The sequence below is a fragment of the Cucurbita moschata genome, unplaced genomic scaffold, assembly GCF_002738365.1.
Source record: "Cucurbita moschata cultivar Rifu unplaced genomic scaffold, Cmos_1.0 Cmo_Scf00072, whole genome shotgun sequence".
NCBI classification, from domain to species: Eukaryota; Viridiplantae; Streptophyta; class Magnoliopsida; order Cucurbitales; family Cucurbitaceae; genus Cucurbita; species Cucurbita moschata.
Window position 1 is genome coordinate 199,558 of NW_019268588.1, and position 20,360 is coordinate 219,917.

At 40.6% G+C, this 20,360-nt stretch overlaps 3 protein-coding genes and 2 long non-coding RNA genes across 6 annotated transcripts; 1 reads left to right on the top strand and 4 right to left on the bottom strand.

Moving 5' to 3' along the window:
• The first annotated feature begins 4,974 nt into the window (after positions 1-4,974).
• LOC111438179 lies at positions 4,975-5,736 on the top strand. The gene is made up of 3 exons (XR_002709627.1): positions 4,975-5,009; positions 5,170-5,665; positions 5,707-5,736. It is a non-coding gene; the product is annotated as an uncharacterized LOC111438179 (long non-coding RNA).
• Positions 5,737-8,435: 2,699 nt separating this feature from the next.
• LOC111438178 lies at positions 8,436-10,834 on the bottom strand. The gene is made up of 4 exons (XR_002709626.1): positions 10,583-10,834; positions 10,407-10,477; positions 9,760-10,201; positions 8,436-8,562 (listed from the first exon to the last, which is right to left on the bottom strand). It is a non-coding gene; the product is annotated as an uncharacterized LOC111438178 (long non-coding RNA).
• A 938-nt stretch (positions 10,835-11,772) lies between these two features.
• Positions 11,773-13,181, bottom strand: LOC111438174. Of its 2 annotated transcripts, none has more exons than XM_023076129.1 (2): positions 12,443-13,181; positions 11,773-12,250 (listed from the first exon to the last, which is right to left on the bottom strand). In XM_023076129.1, exons 1-2 carry the CDS (start codon positions 13,138-13,140, stop codon positions 11,932-11,934), a joined length of 1,017 nt encoding a protein of 338 aa, XP_022931897.1. In that variant the 5' UTR covers positions 13,141-13,181; the 3' UTR covers positions 11,773-11,931. The 2 variants fall into 2 exon arrangements, with proteins under 2 accessions (XP_022931897.1, XP_022931896.1); XM_023076128.1 differs by having other exon boundaries at positions 11,773-12,393; positions 12,508-13,177.
• Positions 13,182-14,299: 1,118 nt separating this feature from the next.
• Positions 14,300-14,707, bottom strand: LOC111438148 (glycine-rich protein 5-like). Its single transcript, XM_023076098.1, has one exon. It carries the CDS (start codon positions 14,705-14,707, stop codon positions 14,300-14,302), a length of 408 nt encoding a protein of 135 aa, XP_022931866.1.
• Positions 14,708-15,577: 870 nt separating this feature from the next.
• Positions 15,578-16,246, bottom strand: LOC111438150 (glycine-rich protein 23-like). The gene has a single exon (XM_023076099.1). The coding sequence runs from the start codon at positions 16,244-16,246 to the stop codon at positions 15,578-15,580; it is 669 nt and encodes a 222-aa protein (XP_022931867.1).
• Positions 16,247-20,360: the final 4,114 nt, after the last annotated feature.

Sequence of the window (20,360 nt, forward strand, 5' to 3'; positions counted from 1 at the left end):
TTTTTTTTTTTTTTTTTTTTTTTTTTTTTTTTTTTTTGGTTCTTTGACTTGTTCTTACAGGTCACTGTCACATGGGCTTTGTTTTTTTTTCTTAACCAACTATGAAAGATTCCATACACCTCCCTCACTCCCAAGTTGAATTTGTATATTAGGATGTTCATTTCAAGTTATTAAGTAACATTCAAACCAAGGTAGAGGTTATAGTTAAAACCCCATAAATTTTCTTCTTCAAAAATAGCTCTAATTGTTTTTTTGAATCTATAGACATTCGAAGCAAGGAGATATGGTCCACAAATGTCAGCATATACCAATTGAAGAATCTAAGAACGCACTCTACGTGGTATTAGGTGAATATGTTGAACACAAATCTTTGTGGGAAATCGTCGCACTCTTTAAGACTAATTGAGAAGAGATCATAAGGCACTTTGGTGTAGAATACCACTATTTTGTATTTCTTAGGAAGATAACTAGTTAGAGCAGAGGATATCTCTAATAGAGGCCAGACAATTATTCTTAAAATTTCTTTCATTTTTTCTAAAATATAACTTTTTTTTCTTAAAATATTTAGATATCTTTATTCTTAATATAATTAAATCATTTTTCTAAATTTATTCCTAAAATTCTAATCATTTTCCTAACATAAATACACAGTCACTCACATAATTGTTGGGCTTAAACCTATTGAGTTAGTGATGATATTTATCCTCAGCACTAGCTCTCATATGTTGCATCATGTTGAGCTAACAATGAAAGCTCTCATGTTAACCCTTATATAAATAGGTTTGCTACTTGGTCATCCGTATTCTTCTTTCATCGCTTTCTACCAAGCCGAGTTTTGTGATCCTTCATCATGTCTCTGGCTCATTAACTCCGTCTTCTACAATAGCTGCGTTGACATACTTAGGATTTGATCTTCGGATTCTATTTGATCGTCTAAGTTGTTGATGTGTGTCACGACTCAATAATTAACCATAAGTCGTGACTCAAAACGACTAGTGTGTATGCAAGAAATTCAAAGGAAAACATCATTTCAAAAATCAATCATTTATTTTGTAAGAAGAATGTTTCAATACAAAGAGATCATAGGTGACTAGTTTTAGACAATAGAAAAAAACATGAAGGACAAAGTGTACTAATAGGTAAGACCAGACTGACGCCCCGGGACATGCTTTTCACTATGACAATCCACATCTCTCAGCGCGCCCTCTCTTGACCCAACGCCTCACGTACCTGAAAAAAAAATATAGCAAGGATGAGTATAAAATTTATAATCAGTAAGCCACCTACTTGTAGGCTTTTATCGCATCTTAATCTTAACAAATTCCTACAGACTTTACTTTGGCTCCTCTAGGACATCTAGTTTTAGTGTTAGCTCCTTGGGGCTTGCCCCTTGGGCTTCTTTGGTTTTTTGTTCTTTCATTTAAACCCTAAGAGTCCCCTTACGCCAACCTGTGTTTGACTGGTGCCCTGCGAGTAGCTACCTCAGCATGGCTATGAGACTATTGGTGTGTTACGACGTGGTAATCCCCTAGTCCCATGGTAATCCCCCTGTTCCTAGTCCCAGGAAGTGAGCTGCAACCCCTTAGTCTCATGTTAATCCCCTATTTGGGGAGGGCTACCTCCCTCTATCCCATCCAACTAAATGGTCTGTTACGACGTGGGTCTCCCGTTTCCCATACTAAAACGGCTATAGAGCAATCGAGTCCTCATCAGGAACCCCCTAGTCCCCCACGAAGCTATAACACCAATCGCACACAAGTAACCTAAGGGTACTCTAGATGTGGTTCGTATATCGTGGTAGTTTCTTAGGCTCATAGGGAAGGGTCAGGTCTTCACTTGGGGACTTGTCACTCTAACCACAAAACCCTAGTCTTATCGTTAAACTAAATCATGAAAGCTAACAGAGTGTGCCCATTATATCTAGCATCATCATACAACATTCATGCAACAATAAACAAACATGCTCAACGGGGTGATATATCCATCAATCTCTTGGAGCGCAAATTTCACAAGTTCCCTTCCTCATTTCAGCATGAATTAAACATATACATATAAAATAAAAGCTTAAAACATAAACGTAACACTCAGATAGTTCTCCATATTACATCCATATTCAATACCTAACATCAATCCATGGAAAGTTACATATAAGGAAATAGACTATCATGCATGCAACCAAGCGATTTCTACAAGTATATTTTCCTAAATACCGTATGCCGACTTGCTTGGATGACACAAGCCCTTACGTTAGCGTTTCTACACAAATAGCGTGTCCAAAAATATTGATTTTCTCCAATTAGATCCTATTTTATATAAAAATAGGATTAGAATTGGATTCAAGAGGAAAATAGGGAAAACAGGAGTCGAATGAGATGAAAAAAAGCTTACACGCGCTAGCCAGGCGTCGGGACAAGCTCACTCGCAGGTTCTACTCTTGGGCGCTTTTTTGTAGCCGCGGGTCGTCGATTTGGTTCGGGTATGGTGATTCGGTTGGACCGCAGGTCGCTGTGGTTCGGTTCGTCGCGCGGGTACCGGGTTGGCTGAGGAATGCGGGTTGGGTTGACGGTGCTGCGGACGCGTGTCGCTGGAAGACTGGAACTGCATCGCTCTAGGCATCGTTCGAAGCGTGTCTAGTGGCTATCGGCACACGGGAGACCTCTTGCCGGTTGACATGTGGCACACCGTCGCCTTCTCTCTCCTCCTTATAGAAAAATGAGTTTCTAATTAGTTTTTCGATGTTCTTCTCATTTTTTTTTTTCTCCTGATTTCTAGTCGATTTCTTCATCAAAGTTTTAGATCATATTACAAACTATGTGCTAGTATTTTTTTCATGATTTTTATTTAACCATATGATGAATTATGAGCGTCGCAAGGAGATTCATTAACATCCTTACCGTTCTTGGAAAAATTCTCAGATCTCATCGTTCTGTCTGATTTTCTTCACGAAATCAACCGCAGATCTTCCCTAGATGAAGATAACAACCTTTAGCACTTTATTCCTAAAGAAAGATCTCATATATGAAGAGGAACGTTCGAGATCTCACCTTGCGGATTTCTCTCGAATCTTGACAGAAGATGGAACTTCAAAAACACGAGTCCTCCTTTTCTTCAAGAAGAAGCTCCAACGTGTAAGTCTTGGTCGAGAGTGAACTTCGATGGTGGTTCTCCGACGAGAATGTTAGATAAAACCTGAGGTTTTCCTTATTTAGATTTACACGTTTTCATTAGTTGATTGAATACCTTCGTTTGACCATTTGACGAACACGTCTAATTACCAAACTTTTAGATGGCAATTTTGTAGGAAGTGGCCCAGATTTAGTTGGCCATTCTCCAGCCATTTTTAAGGATAACTTAGATATTTAAATAGGTAAATCTGTTTAGAAGATCTTATCACCTCATTTTAAGCAAAAGTCTTCAGCAATTCTCTATATGTTATTTTTCGCATTTTTATTTTCTTCCAACAACTTCCCGTCAAACGATTTCCTCTCACCGGATGTCACTTGCCGATTATCAAAAAACAACAAGTGGTATCAGAGCCCAGTTGAAGCCATCGGTGGTATATCATTGCGGAGGAGCCAACCTTATCAACAGTCAAGTTGAATAGCTCAAGTGGTTAGAGCGTCGACCTAACAACGCACAGATCTTAGGTTTGAGTAGAAGAAAATGCAAAGCACAAAAATACACATCGTGGGGTCCATCCCGAGCAGGCTCGCTCACTCCTCCACACCGCCACCAAGTGCCAGCATCTCCATCACCACCACGAAGAGGCCGACGCCGTGATGACGGGCGTCGAGTTGTCGTTGAGTGAGTGATCAGGGAGACAACGACCGCTATCGTTCAATATCCGATGTTGACAAGGTCCAACTACAACGAGTGGACCTTGTTGATGCGCATCAACCTACAGGCGCAAGGGTTATGGTACGCTGTCGAGCCAGAGGAAGAAGAAACGATTGAGTACCGGGAGGATCGGCTGGCGTTCGCCACCATATTTACGATCTGTGCCCCCAGACGTCTCTCTCCACCAAGCGCACCGCACAATCGGCCTACAAGGGAATCAAATACCATCGGGTCGGTGTACAACGAGTGCAGAAATCCAACATCGAGCAGCTGCAGCAGGAGCTCTCGGAGATCCGCTTTAAGGACGGCGAATCCGTCGATGATTTTTCAATGCGGATCACGGGGCTTGCCAACAGCATCACCACTTTCGGTGGCAGCATGAGCGAGACAGAAATCGTGAAGAAGATGCTGCAGGTCGTCCCCGATCACCTCGAGCAAGTCGCAATTTCAATTGAGACATTGCTTGACGTGAACGACCTAATGGTGGAAGAGGTGATCGGAAGACTGCGTAACGTCGAGCAGTGGAAGAAAAATACTATTTCAGCTCTCAACAAGGAGAGTTGTCTACTCCTCACGGAGGAGGAATGGCTTGCACGCCTAAAGCTCCGTGACGACATCGGCGAGAGCAATGGGCAATACTGTTTTAGCTCTCAACAAGGAGAGTTGTCTACTCCTCACGGAGGAGGAATGGCTTGCACGCCTAAAGCTCCATGACGACACCGGCGAGAGCAATGGGTCCTTCAGCCGCAAAGGCGGTAACCTAAAGCTCCGTGACGACACCGGCGAGAGCAATGGGTCCTCCAGCCGCAAAGGCGGTAAGAAGCCATAGAAATCTCGCGGGCGCATGCGTGGGAAAGAGGCTGATGAAAAGAAGGAGCCGACTAATGAAGGGCCAATACAGTGCTCGTACTGTGGGAAGAGGTCACTTGAGCAAGAATTGCTGGAGCAAGCTCAGGAACAAGGAGACGGCCGAGAAGGCCCATGTGGCTCAATCCGAGGAGGACGAGCCGGCTCTTTTCATGGTGACTGCATCAGTCCTACCTGACATCCCTAATTCCGATTCCAAATTCACGGAGGTAATCGACGACGACATAACTGCTCCAGTGAGCGTCGAACCCGAGGAAGAGCTCCCCAAATCCACGGAGGTAATCAACGACGACATAACTGCTCCGGTGAGCGTCGAACCCGAGGAAGAGCTCCCCAAATCCACTGAGGTAATCGACGACGGCATAACTGCTCCGGTGAGCGTCGAACCCGAGGAAGAGATCCAACTGTGCATAACAAAGGCACCAGCTGGGGAGCCAATTCAACTGGAGGAGGAGTGAGTGTAAGGCACCGGCTGGGGAGCCAATTCAACTAAAGGAGGAGTGAGTGTTCGCTCAAATTGGTGAAAGAGGCGAGCAGCAAGAGCATCGGCGATGTGCCCTCGACACGGGGGCAACAAACCATATGAGCGAGGCCAAGTCTGCGTTATCGGAGCTTGACTCGAGGATTTGCGGGATGGTGAAATTCGGCGACGGCTCCGTCGTTGAGATCGAAGGGCACGACACCATCCTGTTCGTCGGCAACGGAGACAAGCACCACAAGCTGACCAGCGTCTACTTCATCCCGAGGCTCAAGGCTGATATTGTGAGTCTGGGTCAACTCGATAAGGCCGGCTGCCACATTTCAATCAAGTGCGGGCTACTGAGGATCCACGATGATCGACAATGGTTGCTCACGCAAGTTCGGTGCACGGCAAACTGCCTTTACATCCTAGAGTTGGAGATAGAGCAATCAGTCAACCTCTCGGCCAGGTACCGGAGGATGGAAGATCTATTAGGAAGAGGTGAACCACCTGGACGGGTGGCGCGCCAGCTCGAAGAAGAGGTGGCTGAACAAGACGTGGAGTCTGGAGGACATGCTGCCAGGGACACCGAGCCATAGGGCTCAAATCGGAGTTCAAACAAAATAAGGTAGATATACCACAGGTTTTAGGAAGAGATTGTTAGATAAAACCTGAGATTTTACCTGAGGTTTTTCTTATTTAGATTTACACGTTTTCATTAGTTGATTGAATACCTTCGTTTGACCATTTGACGACCACGTCCAATAGATTACCAAACTTTTAGATGGCAATTTTATAAGAAGGGGCACAGATTTAGTTGGCCACTCTCCATATATTTTTACACCTCATTTTAAGCAAAAGTCTTCAGCAATTCTCTCCTTGTTATTTTTCGCATTTTTATTTTCTTCCAACAACTTCCCGTCAAACGATTTCCTCTCACCGGATTTCACTTGCGGATTATCGAAAAACAACAGAGAAGTCTGGCGCGTTACTTTTCCCTCTCAAGTTTTTCTCTCCAACTTTTCTTCTCACACTTTTCTCTTTTGCAGGTGCTTTGTTGAAAATCCTCAAGCCCCCTATAAGGGTTGAGGGGCAGAATGCCCTTTTTGCCCCTCTCACTTTGACCGACATTTTTTTTTATTTAGCGTTACAATTTTTCAATTCAATTTTATGCTTGATTGAGTCACTTCTTGTTCGTCAACATCAATGTCACTTGGATCTTCAAGCACATCAATATTTGACTGAACGTGCATAGTTTGCTCCCTCATCTTCTACTATAAAATTTCTTCGATGTTATTTGAATATGGTAAGTCTTTCTTCTCTGAGGGCCACTATGAAGATGCTTCATCGAAAACTACATCTCTTAATGTACTGTATTATCCACTTGTTGGATCACAACACTTCCACCTTTTTCTTTGATTGTCAAATCCAACAAATATACACTTATTGCTTTCTTGTCAAACTTGCTACCTAGATTGTCAGATACAAATACATAGCAAACACAACAAAATACTCTGAAGTAGCTAACCATAGGTTTCATGTCCCATTGTATCTCAAATGGTGAGATGAAACCTAGCCTTGGTTGGGGAATCTTATTGATCACATGGGCAGCCGTTCGCATAATTTCAGCCCAAAGTGTCAATTTCTTCTTTCTACTACACCATTTTGTTGTGGTGTGTTGGCACATGTAAACTGATGTCGTATCTCACACTTGTGTAAATATTGATTGAACTCATTTGATGTGTATTCTCCGCCATTTTTTGAACGTAGGTAACGAATCTTCACTCCTACTCCTCATTCGATCATCATCTTAAATTCTTAAAATTTTGAGAACGTGTCCGACTTTTCTTTCATAAAGAAAATTCACACATCTTGAGTAGTTGTCAATGAACGTCACCATATACTGCATTCTACTCATCGATGCTTATTTGACTGGACCAAACAAATCAGAGTGAATTAATTCTAATGGTTTTTTTTTGCTTTGAAATTTGACTATTTGTATGGTAATTGATGAACTTTACCATATTGACATCTAGCACAGACAACGTCTGTTTTGACTTCAAGTTGAGGTAGGCCTTTGAGCATTAATTTCTCCATAATCAGCTTCAACTTGTGGTAGCCAACATGTCTCAATCTTGCATGTCATAGATCTGTTATCTCATTCTTTCGGGTCTTGTCAACATAAGTAGACCTTGCAGATAGGACGTAAACAGAATCCACTCCTCGTCCTTTCATTGTTGGATTTTCTGTTATCTTAATATCTTCGTAGACTTTCACTTCACATCTTCTAGACCAAACAAGACATATTTTCCTGATGTTGTTAGTTGTGACACTGACAAGTTCTTTTTTTTTTCCCGGTACATGATAAACATTATGTAGTGACACTATATCAGATTTTTTGTGAGGCATGATTGTCGTATTGTCGATCTGAGCAATTGACAACTGTGTGTTATTTGTTGTGCGTACCATACGGCTTCCTTTGTACTCTTTCTTATCTTGCAAATTTCTCTGATTGTCAGTCATGTGGTTTGAGCATCTTGAATCAACGATCCAATCATTCTCATACTCGATATGCTCTCCCATCATCACCATGAGAGCTAGCTCGTCTTCTTCTATGACACATAGTACCTCTGTATCTCATTCCTCCTCCATCTCCATGTTGGAGAATGTCACATTGCTTTTGATAGACTTTTTTCTAGACCAACAATCCATGGTCATGTGCCCGCAATTGTAGCAAACACCTTCAAATCTCTTCCCTTGAGAGCTCTTGTTGTCGTTCTTCTGAGCTCTCCCTAGTTGTGCAATTCCTTGGTGGCTTCTTCCTTTGTTAAAATTTTTGTATTCATATTTGGTAGATGATTTATTGTTGCTCCGAATTTCAATTGTGTAGAGTGCTTCTTCACTCTTCAATGTGATGCATCCCATTTGTTTAGCCATAGCTCCTTGGCTGGCTAACAAATTTTCAAACTCTACAAGTGATGGTTGAGCAAGCCATCCTCGTACAGCAATAACGAGGCTTCTATATTCTGATTGCAATTTGTGGATAATGATTCTTTTTATTCGAGATTCTCCAATGGCGGATGTTAGGACCCGACTTTCAAGACTTCGAAAGATCGAATCGTGACTAAAAAGACGAAATCGAAAACAAATAAAAATAAAAAGAAGGTAAAATGGAAGGTAAAAATCCAGCAAAATTTAAAACAAGAAAAGGAAATCAAGGATACCAAAATTAAATATAAAATCAAAGTCAATTGTTATAAATATAAAATGAAATACAAAAAACTCTAAATATGAAAACGGACAAAGGACTCTAAAAGACCGACAAGGGATTGACACTCCGGAACGACACCCCTCTGTGACAGTTCAGCTCTCGAACACCTCCCCGTATCGACTGGTACCTGAAAAAAAAGGGGAGAAAGGGGTGAGTATAAAATTATACTCAGTAAGCAACCTACTTGTAGGCTCTTTTCGCATCCTTATCTTAGTACGTATCCACGGTCTTATCTCTGGGATCTAGTGAGTACGAATCACGCTACAACTCTCTTTTCTGTATCTTAGGAGGCTTGCCCATCTTATGCAGTGAAATGGTTAGTGTCTTGAGTTGAGGCGCGACCTCATAAGTAAATCTGAGGGGATCGTATGGCTGGATCTGAATACGTGACTCTCTCTGAACATCATCCGTGGAGGTTAGCTGACGACCCTCACACGGGATCATACATCTACTAAATTCGGGGTGCGACCCCCTGTGTGCCGGTCAGCTACTGAGTCATCCTACGTGGCTCCACATCCCCCACTCAGGGACGGGTTTCTACGGCCTAGGAGTCCTGTTCAGAAGACCCCTTAACTATTACCACTAAGTCTTGGCACCTGTCACACTTCCCTATCCGGATTGGCCAAGCTCAACGATCTTCGTATCGGAGCTCTGTCTCGACAGTACGGTATAGGAGCAGAAAGGGAAATGGAGGTTCTGATGACACTACCCACACTGCTCAACTCTAGCGGGCTACCTACAGTTACTATGGTGTCCTACTATCCTTTCTAGGGTGGAACTTGGTGGCTTAGACTTGGATTCATGCATCTCTAGGATTCTCGTGCCTGGTCTCACAAACCTATCGGGTTTGGAATTATGGGCTCTGGATCTGCCAGTAATCGTTTCGCGGGTCTATATGCACGGTGTTCTAGAGGTCTCCCAATCTAAGATCTCGTCTAGCCTACTTAGTCACAAGCACCCTAATCCACGCTCATAATTCCTTCCTATTCAACAAGAAAGATAACACAAGCTATCATCATGCATAAGAGTTCACACGCAACAGTTCATGCAATATTAACAAACATGCTCAACGGGAAGATAACGTCCATCTTCACCCAGAGCGCAGATTTCACAAGTTTCCCATCCTCTTCATACTTTATCAGATTCTCAATCAAAACAGATTTAATTAAACATTTCGTATCTAGATTTCCTTAATCATTTCATTTTCGCAGTTTCCATACTAATATGCAAGGTCCGGCTAGCTAAGTTAATGGGTGGTAGCATGCATGCTTGTTCCTAGCGATTCCTACAAGTATTGCTCGTGGGAATCCAAATGGCTACTTACATGGTTGACGCGTGCCTTCCCAAGCTCGAATTATTTGCCGGAAAAGGTTCCAAAAATTCTGAAATTTCCTTGATAGGTCCTAATTCATATAAAAATAGGATCAGAGTTGAAATCGGGGCAAAAAAACAAGCAAACAGAGGCCAAACGAGTGAGAGAATGGGGTCCCACGCGCTAGCAGGTCCCCACACACACCGGCACGCACGTAGGCAGTGCCGCGTTTTGAACCCCAGCGGCCGCGAACCTTCAAATTTTACGAGCGTGACACATGGCGCACAGTGTTTGGCGGGAAACGTCGGGTTGGACCGCAGGATTCCAGACCAATTTGGCAGGCGTACGGGTCGACCCGACTCAGCGCACTAATGGAACGCTGCCACCTGACGCACGCCGGCTCCGCCGCGCTCTTTCATTCGCCGATCGACGCGTGGTGGTCTCTTTCTCTCTCCTGCGTGTGTTTCAAATTTCCGGATGTTCGCATTTTCGCGTTTTCGCTCTATTTTCTTTGGATTTTCTTATCTTTCAATCCGTAATCCATATCAACAAAGTCTCTTTTCGAAAATTGTAGATCTACTTCTACAATATATTTTTCCTTTATTTTTTCCTTGAGCACACAATGAGTTAAGGTCGTCCAAAGATACGGAAAAACTCACATTTTCTGTTTTTGATCGGTTTACCCGAACTCTGACTAAACTCCGATTTTCGTCCAGGAACTTCAAGAAACCTGTGTAAATCTTATTTTAGTTATATACCTCAAAAACTCCAGATCTAACGCTCAAGAAACTCCTCATATCTAGATAAAATCGAAACAAGAAGTTTTAAACCTTACTTTGTCCGTTCTTAGATTTTCTTGCCGGAATGAGTGGATCCATCACCCAAACTCCTTTTCCAACACTGAGAGAAGTATGCTTCGAAGTTTCTTGCCTTGGATTCGATCTCCAATGGCAGTTTGTCTTCTCTGCTCTTCCTCTATCTCCAATGTCTCATGTTTCTTTCGGTGTCTTGTCATCCCAAATATGCTTCAACATATTGTGGTCTTTAAAGCAAACATTGATTTGCCTGATTTGATTCTCCATTTGCACAAGCGCTGTTAGAATCCTCTCCTAGCGTCGTAGTTTCACTCCTGCCCACAATCTCCCAAAGGTAGTGATGTCCTTGTAAGTAGGACATCATCCATGTTGCCCACTTGTTGTAATTGTTGCTATTGAGTTTCTTAATTTCTCCAACAATTTGGAAATCACCCATCTTGTTGGTAAGACCTAAGTAATACCAAACAAGCCTTTTCGACACAAAACTTGCAGAGTTATGGACTACTCACAAGACAAAAAAATTCACTCACTAATAATCTCAATAAATCGTTTATGATGTGAAGATCAGACAGAGCTGCAACCATAGAGCATACTAAAAATTCCAAGAGATCAGACACCCTACACCAACCTCACTGTGATATTGAATACAAATCTTTGTGGGAAACACTCGCACACTTTATTAATAACAAGAGATTACAAGACACTTCTTAATCTTTGTATTTCTTAAGACGATAACTTTAGGTAGGGTGGATGAGTATTTATAGTAGAGGTCAGACAATTTATTCCTAAAATTTCTCAGTATTTTTCTGAAATATTTAGATATCTTTATTCCTAACCTACCTAAATCATTTTATTAAATTTATTTCTAAAATTTCTAAATTATTTTTTCTAACATATGTTAGTCCTAACCTAAATATATAAGGACTCACATGAGGCTTATCATTTTCCTAAATTTATTCTTAAAATTTTTACTCATTTTCGTGACATAATTACTCACACAATTATTGAGACTGGACTTGTGCACTCTCACAAAGTCAAGTCCACTCTCACAAAGTCAAAATCAACGTAAAGAAATAGAACAGAGAATAACATATTATAGGTTAAACCCTCAACTTGCCTAAGGACTTGTGGACTCTCACACAGCCAAAATCAACGTAAAGAAATATAACACAAAATAACATATCTGGAGAGTAAATCCACATACATATGAGTACACAACATGATTCAAGTTCCAGATATAAAATTATAGTTTAACTAAATGATGCACAAAATACTTCAATACATTATCAACGATACAACTCGAAGGAACGTAAGTCAAAACCATTTTTAATTTAAGATGATAAACAAAGCACACTAATTAGATGAAGAATTAGGAATTGGAACCAAAAATAAAGTCGGTAACAGCGCCTACTGTTAAATTTTCAACCAAAGAAGAAATCATTGTAACCCCAAACATCGATCCCCAGAGGGACGACGACAGTGACGATGTCTGTCCGCCATAAATTGGCCTCGGACACGGATTGTTCTGTGGGAATTGAACAGATCCGTAAGAATTAGGTTGAGTTAGATAACTAGAATGAAAATTTGGAAATCTCCCATGGGAAGAATGGCCTGGATTGTTGGGTGAGAATTGAACAGATCCGTAAGAATTAGGTTGAGTTGGATAACTAGAATGAAAATTTGGAAATCTCCCACGGGAAGAATGGTCTGGATTGTTGTGTGGGAATTGAACAGATCCGTAAGAATTAGGTTGAGTTGGATAACTAGAATGAAAATTTGGAAATCTCCCATGGGAAGAATGGTCTGGATTGTTGTGTGGGAATTGAACAGATCCGTAAGAATTAGGTTGAGTTGGATAACTAGAATGAAAATTTGGAAATCTCCAACGGGAAGAATGGTCTGGATTGTTGTGTGGAAATTGAACAGATCTGTAAGAATTAGGTTCATTCGGAAATCTCCAATGGGAAGAATGGCCTCCTCCTCCTCCTGCATAACCATAACCGCCAAACCCCGACGGCTCGTGCGCATATGGTATTGAGCGAGAATCCGACGGCGGGACAGCCGGGTTCTCACTCCGGCGCGGACCATACGGCTTGAGGATGCATTGGGGATGGATATTGACTCGACAAACATTGCAGCTGTAGACCCAGAGATAAGAACAATCCGATTCGCAAACAGAACAACGGCCAGAGGAGAGCTTGTGGAGCCTGAGCTTATGGCGTTTGTCGATGCCATGGTGGAGCTGCTCGGGGAGTTGGGTGCAAAGTGGGTGCACATCGAAGTCACAGCTATCGCATCGGTAGAACAAGCCCTCGATGCGTTCACGACAAACGTCGCAGCTCCGATGGTCCATACAGGGCAAGAGAGCTAGGGAGTGAGTGTGGAGGAAGGAGGCTAATTGAGGTGGGCAATCGAGGCAGTAGATGTGGACGTCGACGGAGCAGATATGGCATCGGAATCGGTTACCAATGCCGGAGGTCTTGCAGCCCTGACAGGTGTAAACATGAGGGTCGGAATAATAGTTTAGAGGGTGGTTTGGATGGACATGGGAGACAATCTTTGTGAGCTCGGGCGCCATGATTATCTGGTTAGAGGGCTCCTGGATGGGCAGGTTTATAGCCAGAAGGAAAGAGCCGTGTGGACTTAGGGAAGACCAAGACTCCGGGTCTTCGCTCTGCCTTTCTTCCCTTCATTTATTGCGACCGTCATTAAATTCAACCTAACAGGCTGATACACGGGAGAGCATGTTCAATTATAACATGCCAATACAAATAATAACTCATTAATTGAGTTATAATTATATATAACTGGATTTTAGTCTCTTGTAGACATATTAGGGATCTATGAACACAACGTTACGAGATGAAATTGAATCGAGGGTAAGTACGTGAGTAATTCCAAATGCTCCAATATAAAATTGTTCCAAGTAATACACATGCTTAACCATGATGTTTCTATGATTGAGATATTAAAAAAAAAATACATCTTATTAGTATAGGTAGTAACTTTCATTTTTTTAAAGTCTTTCTTTGTTATATATCCTATCCTCCGATTCACTCTCATTTGGATGTAGTCTCGGTTCATTCATGTACCTTTCCTTTACTTGTGTGTCACATGTTCATTAGCTTCTACCTTAGTTCGTCCCCGAATCACATCTGACTAGGAGAGGTACGAGTCTGATACCAAATGTTGGAGTTCCACATTGACTAATTAAGGGGAATATCATGAGTATATAAGCGAGGGGCACTATCTCTATTGGTACGAAAAAGTCTTTTGAGGAAATCAAAAGTAAAACCATGAGAATCTATACTCAAAATGGACAATATCATATAATGCGGAGGGTGGTTGCTCATAACATGGTATGAGAGTCATGCTTTTATCTCAACTTAATCATGTCAATAAAATCCTGAAGTGTCGAACAAAAAGTTGTGTGCCTCGAAGATATAGTCATAGTGACTCAAATGTCGAACAAATGACATAATTTGTTTGAGGGCTCTAGAGAACAGGATCTCAAAGGAAGCTCTACGTGGTATACTTTGGGGAGGATTGTTGGAGAGCGTTTGAGTCTTATACCGACTAATTAAGGAGAAGATCATGAATATATATAAGTGAAAGACATTGTCTTTACGAATATCTTAATCAATTAAGTCGTTGTACAAATGAACAAATTGAACTTTTGAGAAATAAAAGAATTATGATCTTGTATCTGTGAACCAAATCCTTCCTTGCCGTGGTCATTAGCCAGATGAGCCTCCACCACCACCGCCGCCTCCAGAATCACACCCTCCTCCTCCTCCCCCACCTCCGCCACCGTCACCACCACCACCACCACCTCCAAAGTCACATCCTCCTCCTCCGCCGCCTCCACCTCCACCTCCAAAGTCATATCCTCCTCCCCCACCAAAGTCATAGCCGCCACCTCCAGCGTCACTGCCCCATCCATTGTTGTTGTCGTGGTTAAATCCGCCGCTACCACCATCATCAATATCTATATTGACTTGGTTCCCATCATAAGCACCAACACCACCGCCGCTAACTTTGCCATTAGAAACTCTGCTCCGACAAATAATACTCAACACACATATAGTAATCCAGAGGGAAACGAAGACAACGGGTAGGATGATGAATACTGCTGTTGGAACCATCTTGCCTCTCAATTCGATATCTCTTGCATCAATGAACTGTTATTGTGGGTTGTAATTTATAGGAACCAAACTCATGACAAATGTTTGACCTATTAAACCCAACTCAAACGCTTTGAACTTCCAAAAACTTGTACCGTTTGCCCACCACCTTTGACTATCTTAATCAACATTCATCTAATTGGGTGTTTTACTTGGTCTCTCCATAATCAGCTTAGACCGATTCCAAGATCGCATAATGGAATGGATCCAGCTAGTTCAGATTATTCGGATTACTATGTTGATCGAATATCTTAAGACAATAATATTTGTTTGAGATTTGAGCTACTCCACTCTACTTGCAATTTCTAGCTTGAATGATTCTAAATATACCATCTAAACTGCATAAAATCGAAAAAGAGAAGTAAAAACACTATCCAATGCGAGAACACTTGTTTGAGATTCGAATCACTCTACAAGCAAAATTGATCATGTCAAGTTTCAATGATTCTACATGTAACTTAACCTACACAAATTTAGTTATTGGCTAAAAGGGAGCACAAATGCTCATTTTAATAGTTTTTCAAGTTTACTTTACGAAGACAACGTTAACCAATATGTATACTTTAAGCTTTTATGTTGCCTCACAATTAAAACCATTAACCTTACTTAAAAGCATTTCAAGAGTTGTAATTTTCATATTTTATGATCATAATTAACCATCATGTATACTTTAGAGTCATAATTAGCGTAAATAAATCTTAAAATATATTAAAAAACTATCGTAACTCTAAATTATCATCAATCATAAATTTGTAACTATCTAATATCTAATAATGAGTGAAGCAGCATTTGAATGAATATCAAATTTATGCTACAACGAATATCAAATTGTCACCAAAAGGATGATCCTCCACCCCCTCCAAAATCATAACCCCCTCCACCACCTCCATAATCAGAAACCCCTCCACCTCCGCCGTGATCATAACTTGCTCCGCCACCACCTCCGCCGTGAGAACTCACTCCACCTCCAAAATTAGAATGCCCACCATCCATGTGAAAACTCCCACCACCTCCACGATCAGAAACAGTCCCACCTCCACCACCACATTCGTCGAAAGAGCTCGCTATACCACCATCTCCACCACCTGCCTCGTGAAAACTCGCTCCGTTGCCGTCTCCATTTCCACACCCAACTCCATCACCTCGACCAATATCACTGCCTCGACCACCAACTTCAGAATCCCCACCACCTCCACCGACATCACAACCTCCTCCGCCGTTGCCATTGCCGTTGCCTGTATCTCCTACACTACTAAAAGTCCAATCCCAACCCCAACCTCCATAACCACCGTTAAACATGGGTGTTGTACCCACATAGCTCCCATCATCCACAACTATTCCAATTCTATTGCCACCTTCAACATAACTTCCACTTTTTCTCCCTCTGCTAGCATCTCCCTTAGAAACTCTCCTCCGGCAAAGCAAACACGACAACAACATGACAAAACAAATGATAAAAGCCCCGACAATGGGCAAGACAATGTATGCTGTTCGAACCATATTTCAAAGAATTGAAGTTCTCTTACTTTTGGTGTGTTATATAGCCAAAAAGAAGACGTGGGGGAATGGCTGAGCTCAAATAGTTCAGTGTTTGAAAATGTTTGGTGTTCTTTTGTACACAATCTTTGACCTTCTGTTTCAATTCTCACAATTTTGTTCTTTTGGTGGAAAAGACAATAGGGTTTGTGCAATGGTTTTAGACCACATTTGATTGGTTTAGTTGACTTTATTTCTATTTAGTTTTGTATGTATTTGAGGGAAGAACTTGTAAAAAAAAACAATTTTTTGGGTGAATTTTTAAAGGTGGTATTGATTGCACTTTCATAATTAACAATAATATTATTAAAGATATCGTTATCCAATTAGTATTATTTGGTTAGGTTTTCTATAATGGGAACGTAGCTTCCACATTGGGAGAAAATGGAGATCCCAATCATGGGTTGACGAGAAAGAAAATTAAGGTTGACCAATTTGGTAAACATACAAGTTAAAAAATTAATATATATATCTTTTTCAACCTGATATTTAACCTATACTATTGACTAAAAAGTTAGAGATTTAAATTTTATAGCTCGGTTCAGCTAACAAAAAAATAATAATAAGTCAAGTCTGACCCTAAATTTAAATCCGAGACAAGATGTGAAAAATAAGAAATGATAGAAAGGTATGAGACACGGAAGATTAGCACCGAGGCTCTACGAACACAGAAGGTAAGTTGAAAATACACGTTTATAGTGTCTAGAGACTATTTAAGAGATAGATGTATTTTTTTTTTTTTAGAGATTTTGTGACAATTTTAGTTTGTGTGTTCTTAATATTTAAATAGTTGAATTTTGATAGAGATATAAACAATATCCTTATTGCTTAAAGGATATAACTTGCCAACCAGCTACCAATAGAATTTGTTTCAATTATTAATGAACTAACAATAGGAATAGATAAGAATGAACTATTTTCCTATTGAAATAGAGTCGCCATCATATGTACGACATGATCATAAAGTGCGGAATACTTCATTTTAAATAGTGCATAAACGATGTCGTAGACTTACATGTTAATAAAAAAAAATAAAAAATAAAAGCTTTAAATCAACCCAAAACATATATCTAAAAACTAGAAAATAAAATTGAGAAAACAAAAGACAATGCCCCAAACTAGCCTAAGGGTGCTGAGATAAAATAAATTGCAACTACCGTAACACAAGTTTCATGGTCTTCAACTCGACGCCTCCGTTATCAGTATAATGGTGTCTTACCTTTGCTTGAAATATAAGAATAATACAAAACTTGAGTATTTTAAGAAATACTCAGTAAGTGAGCCCACTATTGAGGTCGGGAATGCAATCACATGCAATATGGAGGACCTATCTTTTAGAACATCATTTCATTTCATTCTCTTAGGTAACTTTCCCGGGATAAGTTTGATGTATAGTACTTCTTTACATACAACCTATACATACAAGCGTGGGCCCCCAGGCCTGTTGGTTAGGCTAACACTCGTTGAGCTGTTGTCGGACACCCAGAGGGAATTTCGAGCGTCGTAGCATCATGGTAAACATGATAATCATTTAAGTCTCGTGGTGTACGCATCTGTATTCATCATAAAGAGTAAGTATCCCGATGCACATGAACATACAATTATGCATGAGATCTCTATACTTTCCATCAATTGTAATAAACAATGCAAGACAACCCCCATTTTTTCATCCCATATTAAACTCTATCATTATGCATCCATAAACTCTTATAAAATTATTTCTTTCAAATCATGGGGTAGGGGTTGTGCATCATAGATTTTCTTATTTCAAACATATCATGACATGTTATAGCATATCAAAGTCTAACATAACATATCATAGTACATATGACACATGCACGACCACTAGATACGTGTCATCATACATAAAGAAATTCTTCCATCCAAACCGATGGTAGAGCCACTTACTTGATTGGCCTGAGCCGAAGTTACTCGATAATCCTAAAGTTGATTTGAGGCACTCCTTATCGTTCACTCTAACCTATATCTCCCCACGGGATCGTATCAAGACATGACACGAACATACCTAGTTAAGAGTGTCCCTTAATTCAAATTTATAGCTCAAAATAACTTGGTTTGAGCAAATGAGGGTTAAATTGACCTTAAACACCTCCAATGAGATCAAAACAACTCCGAAAAGGTAAAAAATGTAAGAAATGGTACCAAATATGCTATAACGAGCCAAATAATCCACCAAGCTAAGTCAAAAGTCGAGTCTAGTCGTTGGAGCAGCGCACAAAGGGGTCGGTTGGACGAAGCTGTGCGTGAGCCATTGTCTGGTTATCGGCTCATCATCCGCAGGTATCTACTCCAGATCCGACCCAACTTTCGACTAGTGAACCTTGTCTTCTTCGCCCGATTTTCTTCTTATGCCTAAGTTTTACTTTCGATGATTGCATGTTTCCTTCACCACCCACAGCTCCTCCGGCGACCGTCTCTTGGGTGACTGAATCCACGGAATCGACCCCTACACAACCATTTTATGAGAAACCAAACCCCACGATTTTTTTCTTTTTTTGGATCTTCCCACACAATGTGGAAGAATGAGTGCTTACTCGTTTGCGTTCAACAACCGTGACGATGCTCACTACCATGAAGGGTGCACGGTGTTAGATGAATATGACTCTCCATAATTGATATGAACCACGACCAAGGAATTTCCATACCTCAAGGTCCAATTACAAGGACGAGAGCCAAGAAGCTACAACAAACCTTATACAGTTATATTCAAGCTATGGTGAGCTCACCAAAGGAAATTCTAGAAGACGTTGGAGACCTCCCTTATATGTTATGCAAAGTTGAGCTTCATGACAGAGATGAATTAAATGCACTTTAAGTTGCATTTATTGAACTCCGCTGAATTTATCAAATAGTCCAAGGATGAATAATAAGCACATTTTATTATTTGCATTATTTAATTATAGTTTAACTATTTGTTGTCATATTTAAGCTAGTTTTAAATATAGGAGTTAAGGTTATATTGTAACCCACATAGGTTACTATATTCCACCATTAACTAGCCATTTTAATATGGAGGTTATGGGTATTTCTTATTTACTAGCCCATTTAATTTGGGAGTTATGTATGACATAGGTTAAGGTTGTAAAGCTATATAAAGTCTTCTTCTTTTCTTTGATTAGAAATCAGATTTTTGTGTTTAGAACTTGCATGTAGAGTCATTCAAGTGGTATTGATCAAACCTCTTGTGGAGTGATTCGAATCACGAGTTTAGAAACGAGAGTTTAGAAACGAGTTTTCTTTACTCTTGATCTTGATCATCAAGATAATCCGTTCCATACTTTCCTTTGGGTTGATTTACATATCAATAATGGTATGATATTGTCCACTTTGAACATAAGCTCTCATGACTTTGTTTTGGGCATCCCAAAAGACCTCGTACCAATAGAGATAGTATTTTTTTTTATTATAACTCATGATCATTCCCCAAATTAGCCAATGTGGGACTTTCATCCAACACACGGTAATTATGCACTAGCAAACTCGAAGAATACTATCTTATGGTGTTTTGTAGATCGATAAGATTAATGAGTCGAAATAGCTACAACCTAACGGATTCCATTTCTTTAATTCCTGCTATCATGCATAATTATCAATAACATATTAATTCAAAGAAGTGCTCATAACTAAATTGCACTAAGCTCAAAGCCTTACATAATTATCAATTCACTATTAAGCTTCAACATTGACATGTAAATGAAACTAAAGAGCCACCGTGGGTGCAGCCGCAAGAACTACAAGATTGACATTTCATAACCTCCCCCACCGTCGGTACCACCACCTCCGGTCCTCCGCCATATATCCTATCGTACCGAAACTCGCCACCGACGTTTAAGGAGCGGACGTTGCCACATCCAGCTGGGAAGTTGGTTCCACCAATAGGATTTCCATTTTGGTCAACCACTATGATAATTTTTCCGGCGCCGCCGCCATAAACGGCACCTCCGTTGTTCATCTTTTGCAATTCTCTCCATTTACAGCACAAAGTTACTACGAAAAGACTAAAACCGCAAAACGCAAATACCATAATCATTATCGGAGCCATTAAGAATACAATGTC